This window comes from Cebus imitator, unplaced genomic scaffold, assembly GCF_001604975.1.
Source record: "Cebus imitator isolate Cc_AM_T3 unplaced genomic scaffold, Cebus_imitator-1.0 Scaffold53, whole genome shotgun sequence".
Classification (NCBI taxonomy): domain Eukaryota; kingdom Metazoa; phylum Chordata; class Mammalia; order Primates; family Cebidae; genus Cebus; species Cebus imitator.
Genome location: NW_016107368.1, coordinates 9,270,283 through 9,279,783, shown reverse-complemented (window position 1 = coordinate 9,279,783; position 9,501 = coordinate 9,270,283). Strand labels below are relative to the sequence as shown.

The following is a 9,501-nucleotide window of genomic DNA, read 5'->3' as shown; positions in this document are numbered from 1 at the left end:
TGGTTGAGAGAAGGTGTTACTTGAGATACTGCTAGTGAGTACTGATGTTCACAACCAAAATGTTGACATAAAAACGGTTCCTAGATGTCAGACTCCTACAAGGCTCACATATGATAATATCACCTTGAAGCGAGACTTGAACCCAGGAAGGGTACAGCCAGAGTAAACCTGGTGAAATTTTAAGTTTATTTTCCAGCTGTGTTGGAATTGCTATAGCAAAATATGTCTATGGTTACCACAGAAATGTCCAGCAAAAACAAAAAACAAAAAAACAAAACCTTTTTCCCTCTTCAATTACTTATTATGATTAGCTATTTCTTTAAGTCAAATGTCATTAGCAAGATGTTTATTTATATGCCTTTATAGAAGCATTATCTTTTTTAGCTAAGCTGTTGTCATATTTCCAAAGATTGTGGTAATACCAGTGCATACCTTAAAAACATTAGACCATATATACACAATGGAATATTATACTGCCTTACAAAAGGAGGAATCCTCTCCTTTTGATAACATGGATGAACCTGGAGGACATTATGTTAAATGAAATAAGCCAGACAGACAAATATGGCATGATCTCACACGTGGCATCTTAAAAAGTTGAACACGTATAAATTGAGAGTAGAATTGTGGTTACCAGGGACTGGGGGTGGGGTTTTAGAGAGATATTGGTAAAAGGCTACACAATTTCAGTTAGATACGAGGAAAAAGTTTAAGAGACGTAATGTACGATAACTAGAATACAGTTATGCATTGCTTGACGGTGGGGATACATTCTGGGAAATGCTTCATAATGTGATTTTGTCATTGTGGGAACATCATCGAGTGTACTTATGTAAACCTAGATAGTATATAGTTAAAAAAAGAAAAAAAGGCTGAGCACTGTGGCTCACGCCTGTAATCCCAGCACTTTAGGATGCTGAGGTAGGTGGATCACAAGGTCAGGAGTTCAAGACCAGCCAGGCCAAGATGGTGAATCCCTGTCTGTACTAAAAACTACATAAATTAGCTGGGCGTGGTGGCAGGCACCTGTTATCCCAGCTACTCGGGAGACTGAGGCAGGAGAATCGCTTGAACCCAGGCAGCAGAGGTTGCAGTTAGCCAAGATTGTACCCCACTACACTCCAGCCTGGGTGACAGAGTGAAACTCTGTCTCAAAAAAGAAAAAAAAGGGGGAGATGATAATCTTATGGGACAACTGTCATCTATGTGGTCCCTTCAGCGAACGCCTGGCCCCCGACTCCCAGGGCACTTCCCAGACAGCCAGTGGCACATCCCAGGCAACCCCTGCTCTGCCCTTGAGGTCTGTGCCTGGCAGAAGGCCGGCTGATCCTTGACCCGTCTTGGCCTGGGTCCCAGCTCTCCCTGACCCTGGGACCAGCAGACACACCCCACCCTGCGCCTGGCAGGCTGACCATGCTTGTGCCCATTGGTGATGGTGGGTTGGGAGGGAACTGTTCCAGATACCAATGTAAATCTGTGTCTGCATCAATTGCACACAAGAGTTCAGTCATCATATGGGAAGGGAATCATAGCTGTGGGGGGCTCCATGCAGGACCCCGAGGGCCCCTGAGGCCAGTCCCTGTGGCCACAGCTAGGAGCATCTGCTTCTGCCAGTTGGACAAGACTGTTTCTTGCCCAGAAACTGGCAGAGAGACTTCCCCTGCTCCCCACCCACTGTTGTATCCCAGACACACCCGTGTGGATGGACACCTCGACATCTCCCCTCAGCCCAGGGCCCGAGCTCTTCCTGATGAGGGTTAAGCAGGAGCGGCCGCCTCTCCCCGTGTCCATGTTGCAGGCAGCTGCCTTCTCCTCAGCTCCCACGGCGCAGAACAAGAGCCAGCCAGCCCTTTCCATCCCAGGATTTTCCAGGGATGCTGATAACTAAGCAGGCGGGGCCTTGTGAGTGGATGGTGGGAGGGATCAGGGCTTCCTCAACATCCGTCAGTCCCTGGAGCATCTGAAGGGGCAGCCTACACCTGGAGGAATGAGTGGGACTGGCCCCCGTGGGTCCCCAGTGCCTAGCATCTCCCGGTCCCTCTGCTCTCCCTCACAGACCCCCTCCACTGAGCAGCACAGCCCTGAGGACAGTGGCAGCAGCCCGGAGAGCATTTCCAACACAACTATATTTATTTATATTTACACAGGAGACCCCCAAGGTGTTGCTCCCCACCTCCTACCCCCTCCCCCTAGGCCCTCCCTTCCCATTCAGCCACCCTCTTCCTCCCCCACTCTCTCCCTCCCCTCCCTCCCCCACCCTCCAAAGCTAATGCCCAGCAAGATCAGCACTGGGGGAGAAGTCTTTGCTTTGGGGTCACCCGGTGCCGTGAAGGTCCGAGAGTTAAGAGCCCCACCCTTGAGGATTGGCACCAGAGAGCCTGCCCTGTCCCCCTACTGGCTGCGGTGCTGCTTTTTCTTCCTCTTAGACAGTAAGGGATCACCCTTTCGCTTTTGAGACTGTGAGGGGCCACCCAGCCCCCAAGCCAGGGATTGCGCCCCAGAGACTCTGAGCCCAGGCCCTAGGTGGGGCATCTGTTCAGCAGGGGATGGGCCTCCGAAGAGAGCTCGCTTCTTGGACTTGGTGGCAGGAGTGGGTGCTGGGCTGAGGCCTCTTCTCTTTGCAGATTGGGACTGAAGAGCTCCCTGGGGTCCCCGCCCTTCTGGGCTGAGAAGGCCCGAGGCAGAGACAGGGCTCTGGGACAGCTTCCAGGGCCGCAGCCTGTAGTTGGTACCCACGACAGTAACCATACCAGGGATTTCCCTCTCCTCCTCACTTGACCCCTTAGACAGCCTGGGTGACTCCTTCACAGGAGAGGCTCCAGGGAGACCCCAGGTGTCCTTGGTCCCCACCCCTGGGCAGGCGGGTCTGTGGTCCTGGGGAGGAGTGTTTGGCCGGGCAGATCTCAGCCTGCGGGAATCCAGTCTCTCCAAAAGCACCACAGGGTTTTTGGACCTGGCCATCCCAGTGCACACTCTGCCTTGTCCCTGAGGGTCCCGGGAGGCCATCTGGGGGGTGGGTCTATGGTCCTGGGGAGGAGAGTTTGGCTGGGCAGCCCTCAGCCTGCGGGAATCCACACTTTCCAAAAGCATAACAGGGTTTTTGGCCCTGGCCATGCCAGTGCGTGCTCTGCCTCGTCCCTGAGGGTCCCAGGCAGCCATCTGGGGTGGGCAGGTTTCCATGCTGACCCCTTGCTGGGGTCCAGGGACATCTCTCTCTGCTCCTTGGCCCACTGCAGACTTAGAAGAGATTGAGTCCAAGCGAGCGGTGCCATGACTAGGGTCTGCCCTCGCACATCGTTCCTCCTTCAACGATAGGAGGCGCTTCTCCGCTACCTGCGGGAGGAAAGGGGGCACTTACTGGCACTGCCCCAAGTGTGAGCAGGGCCCAGGGTGGTGGAGACCAGGGCACTTGGGCGGCAGGCAGGGAAGCCTGAGGTAGCTGGGCTTCCTGTCAAAGAGAGGGTGTGGCTCTGCCGGGCATCCCACTGGGCCTCACTGCAGTTTGCATCCTGACTCCCCTCCTGGCTTCTCTCCATCCTGCTCCATCTGAACCTGCACCTCCCCACCTCGGAGTGGCTCCCCAAGAAGCCGAGCATCCCCCACAGGGTGGGGTAGACAATCAGGTGGGGCTTGTGTGCTGGGTCCCTCCTGCCCCCAGGGTACCTGGGTTGCCCTCCCTCCCTGCTCTACCTGGGCAAGGGTGAGTCCTTCCTCCTGCTCCAGCTCCTGGCTTAGGGCCAAGAAATCCATGTGTGGATCTGGGGAAAGCAATTCTTCCAGGAATCGGGGGTGGATGACGGCTTCCACCTGGAAACAGGAGGAAGACGGCGTGAGGTTCCCGGGCAGGGAGTAACCTGGAGCCAAGGACACCTGGAGGAGATGCAGAAAGCAGCGAGCGCCCCGTCCCCACCCTTCTGGAGCTGTCTTATACCATGGCGACCACCAGCTCCACACACAGACCACAGACCTAGTAGCATCCACACATGCAGACAGAGACACACAAACCACACACAGACACACAAACAGACCCACATACGACACAAGAAAATACACAGACACAAGTAACATACACACACCACACTCACACCCACATAGACACATAGTAACAAATCACAGAGACAAACACAGACACACAATCACATACACAGACACTCAAATCCACGGAAACACACACATCCACCTCCTACGGAGTAGCTAAGGAACAGAGCTTAATTCCAAGGACCTGCGAGTGTCACGCCCCAGAATCCTGCAGACCTCAGCACTTGAGGCCAGCCCACCTTGGTGACGAAGTCTTTCTGGGAACACAGATTGTCAGTGTAGCTCAGGAGGTCGGGGTCTGAAAGCATCCCGTCCTCTTCCTGCTCCACTTCGCCCTCTTCCCTTTGTCCTGTGAGCTGCTCTGTGGCCCCATCGGGAGGCCCCAGCAGCTCTTCCATGATGTCCACATACTCCTGCACCACTTCAGGGGGTATCTCCTCGGGGGCCTTGGTCTCTGCTGGCTGCTGGGGCCTGGGTGGTGGCAGGTGGGCCTTTCTCTCCGCTGGCCGCTTGGGCCTGGGTGGTGGCAGGCAGGCAGGCGGGGCCTTGGGGCCGGCCTTGCTGGGAAGGTACACTGAGGCAGGGAGGGAGGAGGACAGGTGTGGTGAGGGCTGCTCCTCCTGCCTGCACCACACAGGGGAGGGCAGGGCTTGGGGACGTGAACTGGGTCCCAGCTGGGTCAGGAGCACCTGAACCACAGTGCCCCAGAGGAGACGCCGCAGGAGGGGCACATCTAACAGCATCCTTTGGGAGGAAGTTTGGAGCCACAGATAAGCTGAGTGCTCTACCCGCTCATCCCTGTTCCTGGGCGGACTGTATGTTGACTTTTGGAATGGGGAGGGGAGAGTAGCTAGGAAACGTGACCAGGTGAATACCCACTTCATGACCATGGGCCGCCCAGCTCCCCGAGTCCCCTGAGCTGTCTTGTTGGAAGGAACAAATCCCTCTCTTGAAGGGAGGCATGGGGTGTGGGGACAGTGGCCTCCCTTGGCCCTTCTGGGCTTTGCTGTGGCTCCTGTGGGAATGTGGGAAGCCGTACCTGGCTGCTTGACCACCTCAGGGGCTGATGGTCCTTGAGGTTCGAGCCTCGGCGGGGCTGGAGGAGGCAGGCACTGGGGCCCCTTCATCCACTGCAACTTCTGAATCTGCATCTCCTCCTCAGCCTCAAACTCCAGGAACCTGGGGCGAAGAAGGTGCAGGCCATGCTGAGAGGGTCCAGGCCCCCTGCCCCCAGGACCAGGCAGCAGCCAATGGCAGGAATGGGAAGGAGTGCCTCGGGCGGGCTGTCCAGGCCCTCCCTAGGGCCCATCCCCCAGTCCCAGGAGGGAGCTCCTCCCAGAGTTCTGGGCTCACTGCCCCTCACCGGGCCCCTGCAGAGCCCATGGCATCAACAGGACTTCCTGACTCAAGTCAGGGCCACGGGGCCCAGGAGCGCACCAGGGGGACCCCTCCTCCAGGCTTCAGCTGGTCAGGGGTGGGGTTTATGGCAGAAGGCGTCAGGAATGTTGCCCAGATGCCGGAGTCCTGAGGTTGGGACTGTGGGTCTCTGAAGGATAACCCAGGAGCACCAGACCTGGGAGACCCCTGGTGGGGAGGAAGCAAAACCTGGGCCCCGAAGACAGGCCCCTTTCCCCTGAGGCTGCTGTCTGTCTGTCTTAACAGAGGGGACTGTGAGGAGCAAAGGCAGGCAGGCCAGAGATGGGTCTCATGGTGTCCTGGACGCAGGTCTCCCCTGACCCAACGCAGGTTTCTCCAATCCTGGCCAGGCCGGGATGGGTGAAAACTGACTTCTGTCCACTGCTGTGAGAAGAGTGCACCCCACTCTGTCTATAGTCGCCAGCGCCCCTTCTCCCCATCCCCACAGCTGGAGGTGACCACCTTTGGGCTGTGATGCTGGCTGCTCCCTCCATGACCCCCAGCGTCAGGCAGAGGTTGTCCCCAGGCCAGGCAGGGCGTGGTTTTCCACCAGGGCAGGATAGAGACCCCAGAGCACTCTAGGAGGGAGGAACAGCTTCCTGAGGGAGCCAGGGGCCCAGGGAGGGCCTGTTTGTCCACACCCTCCTCATGCTCCACACTGAGAAGCCACCATGGCCACCAGGCCTCTGTCACCCTCTCTCACGCTGCCATGCAGGCTCTGCCCCTGCACCCCAGACTCACTTTCCCGCCATCTCATAGTAGTTCATCCGGTCAAAGTTGCTCGTGTGCTGCCATTCCTGCATGGCCCGCCACAGTCCCTCCTCCAGGGTCATGCTGGGCTTCCGCCGGGCCAGGGATCGGAGAACTGGGCTGTAAAGCGGTACAGTCAGTCCCAGTCCACGAGCCCATCCTCCATCCCAAGCCCACCTGGTCCCAACACCCGGCCCCTGTCCTCCCCACATGTGTCCTGCCATGTGTCCCTGTGCTGTTTTCCCCTACGTGGGCTCCTCAGCCTCCAGGACACGCCCCCAATATCAAACATCAACACAAGCCAGCAGGTGGCCTCTCCGACTGCCCCTCGAGTCCTCAGTGTTGACAAATGAACTCAGTACTTTGGGTGGAATGTGTGTGTCCCCAGCATTCCTGTGCTGAAGCCCTCAGCCCCAGTGTGTCAGTTCTTGGAGTCAATCAGGGTTAGAGCAGGTCATGTGGGTGGGTTCCTGTCATGGCATCTGAGCCCTGATAAGGGCAGGAGGAGACACCAGGGCTCTCCCTCTCAGCCTGGGACTTCCAGCCTCTGGAGCTGGGAGACGTGAATGTGTCCTGATAAAGCACCCAGTCTATAGGATTTGTTATGGCAGAGCCCGATCTGACTGAGACAGCGCGCACACAGAATGACCGGGGAGCAAGGGTTAACATGCAGGTTCTAGGGCCCCAGGACTAACCATTTAACCAGCTTTCTGGGGACTCTGGAGCAAGGCAGCCCCTGGGGATGCAGCCTCAGGGTCTTGGAAACCAGAACCAAAGCAGAGCAGTGTCCAAGCCCACTGCACTCCAAGCCTGTGAGCCTGGGGCGGCTCCACTCTGAGAATCAGGGTCCCCAGTGCATTGGGACTCAGCTCCAAGGGAGAAGGCAACCAGTGCCAGGATGCAGGGGTGGCAAGATTTTTGGGAACAAAGATGGCGTCACCTTACACCTACAGCCTGGGCAGGGGACTTGCGGGGGGAAGTGGCCAGGGTGTTGCCTGATGGATGTGCTCAAGCTCCCATGGAGTACGGGTTTGCTCATCAGAGGGGAACACAGGGTCACAGAGGCACCGCAGGATGGAGAGAGGCAGGACTGGGACTGAATCCACAAACTCTCCCAGATGCTGGCATTGCTGCCTCAGTCACCACAGTCCACATGGCCCTGGGCTGCTGGGCTCGTGGTGCACTCAGAGCCATCATTGGAGCCCGTGGCTTTGGGGAGCGCTGTCCTAGATGGCCTAGTCCTGATAATGATAGCAATAGGGACAGTAATCATAACTGCTGTCATGTAATGTGTCACAGCATGTGCCGGACACTGCTATATGTGTCATAAGTGAGCTCAAGTCACCTCTTCACCATCCTCTGGATGAAGCATCGTCGTCCCTTTTTCTAGAAGGGATCGAGGGCAAAGCTGCAAATACGTGCCCAGCATGGACCCCAGTGCGGGGCCCGAGACCATCCCCTGTGCAGGCTCCACCACCGCTGTGCCAGCTGGACCTCGGCAGAGCAGTGGGCATGTGCCAGGTTCCTGCAGCTCCCACCCCCAGCCCATGTGCTGTGCCCTTGGCCTTCGCCACTCAGGTCAAGGGGAGGCACTGGGGCACACTCAAGTCCTAAACCCAACCCGTGGCTCATGTCGGACCGGGAACCCTCTCTGACGTGGGTCTTCTGTAAACACTGTCATGAAAATGACTGAAAGTAAGGATTGGCTGCACTCACAGGACAGTGAGGGGCAGGTGACATGAGGCCCCTGAGAGTCTGTCCTGAGTGGCAGCCAGATTAGTGTTGCTGAAAATGTGCCCTTCCATAGCTCAACCCATCGCCTTCAAGCTCCCCTGAACAGCGTGACCTCCTGTCCATTGAGCAGCCTCTTTACGGGTGAGCTGTGGGACGAGCTCCGGTGCCCCGAGGACACTCACATGAAGAAGCAGGAAAGCGCTTCCGTGTCCGGACTCTGGGGAAGGTGCCTCCGGGCCAGGGGCTTGTAGCGCTGCCAGAGTCGGAAGTTCTCATACACGCTCTTGGGGTTGCAGGAGTCGTCCGGCGGGGCCTTGGCCTGGGAGGGAGCCAGGCTGCCCTCTCCATGAGCCCCTTGTGGCCATGGCCCAGCATTCCCTGGAGCCATCATGGGGGCCAGCTGGGGAGCCGGTGGTGCTGAAGGAGGAAGGCCCTGGGACCAGCCTCCCTCGCAGGCCTGGGTGCCCCCAAAGACCTGGGCAGCCATAGCGGGCACCACAGGGGCAGCTGCCATGGGTCGGGGAGGTGGACATGCAACGCCCTTGAAGAGGGTGCCTGGAGCCTGCCAGACGAGGGGGGCCTGAGTTAGGACCAAGGTCGGTGCCTGAGGAGCCTTCACAGGCCCCACTTCTGTCCTCATCTGGACAAGGATGTTGGAAGCCCCAACCCAATTTGGGCCTCGTCCATCCTGTCCTGCCACCAGAGGGGTCCTGGGGAAGGCAGACAGCACCAGAGGGCCACCTGGAGGAACCACTACAGTCACGAGGGGCAGCCCGTGTGCTGGGCCGGGAGCAGGTGTGGCGAAGGGCAGAGCCATGAACACTGGCATGGAGGCGCCAGGGTTCTTGGTCACACCCGGTTCCAGCACTGGGCATGCTGTGGAGACAAAGGAAAGAGGTGAATGAGCTGGGGTCTGCAGGTCTGCAGTAGTCACTGGGAATCAGAGGGGTGTTCCAACACCTCAGGGTGTGTGACAGGGAAACTGCAGCTTGCAAGTGTCCCTGTGTGTGCATCGGATGCTCTGTTCCTCCACGGGAGGGTCGCCTCACTAGAGAGCCTGGCCCTGGCTCCTCTAGACTCCCTGACCCCTGTCTGCCAAGAAGCAACAGCCAAGCCTTCGCTGCCTCTGAGGGTCTCCCTCGGGCGTCCCTGGAAGACCTGCCAGCCTTACAGGCATCTCCCAAGCCATGGGTCAGGAATGAATCTCTTGCTGGCTTGGAGGCCCTCAGCATGCTCAGCAGTAGGTGAGGAGCCTCCCCCAGGGCAGTGCTCTGCACTCAGAAGGCCTCCAGGAAGCCAGAAGTTTCCTAATATTATGGCCCTATCTCCTCTTCAATCTTCCTTTTCCTGAAGCTCTTGTAAACCCCTTTCTTTCCTAACTCAAACAACAAAAGAAAGCCACTGGATAGACTGGGCATGGTGGTTCATGCCTGTAATCCCAGCACTTTGGGAGGCTGAGGTGGGCGGATCACCTGACGTCAGGAGTTCAAGACCAGCTTGGTCAACATGGTGAAACCATGTCTTTACTAAAATACAAAACTCAGCTGCGTGTGGTGACGCACG

General features: G+C 57.5%; 1 protein-coding gene across 1 annotated transcript; it reads right to left on the bottom strand.

The window, feature by feature from the left end:
* Positions 1–2,391: 2,391 nt before the first annotated feature.
* On the bottom strand, positions 2,392–9,170 carry NUTM2F (NUT family member 2F). Its single transcript, XM_037738471.1, has 8 exons — positions 9,110–9,170; positions 8,121–8,814; positions 6,196–6,324; positions 5,078–5,217; positions 4,278–4,612; positions 3,691–3,807; positions 3,132–3,333; positions 2,392–2,978 (listed from the first exon to the last, which is right to left on the bottom strand). The coding sequence occupies exons 1-8, from the start codon at positions 9,168–9,170 to the stop codon at positions 2,392–2,394; spliced, it is 2,265 nt and encodes a 754-aa protein (XP_037594399.1).
* Positions 9,171–9,501: the final 331 nt, after the last annotated feature.

Coding starts and splice junctions, on each gene's coding strand:
- NUTM2F (XM_037738471.1), bottom strand. CDS start 9,170: ATGCTGAGGGCCTCCAAGCCAGCAAGAGATTCATTCCTGACCCATGGC. Junction 8,815..9,109: donor CCATGGCTTGGGAGATGCCT/GTAAGGCTGGCA, acceptor TTGTCTCCACAG/CATGCCCAGTGCTGGAACCG. Junction 4,613..5,077: donor TGAGGTGGTCAAGCAGCCAG/GTACGGCTTCCC, acceptor TCCCTGCCTCAG/TGTACCTTCCCAGCAAGGCC.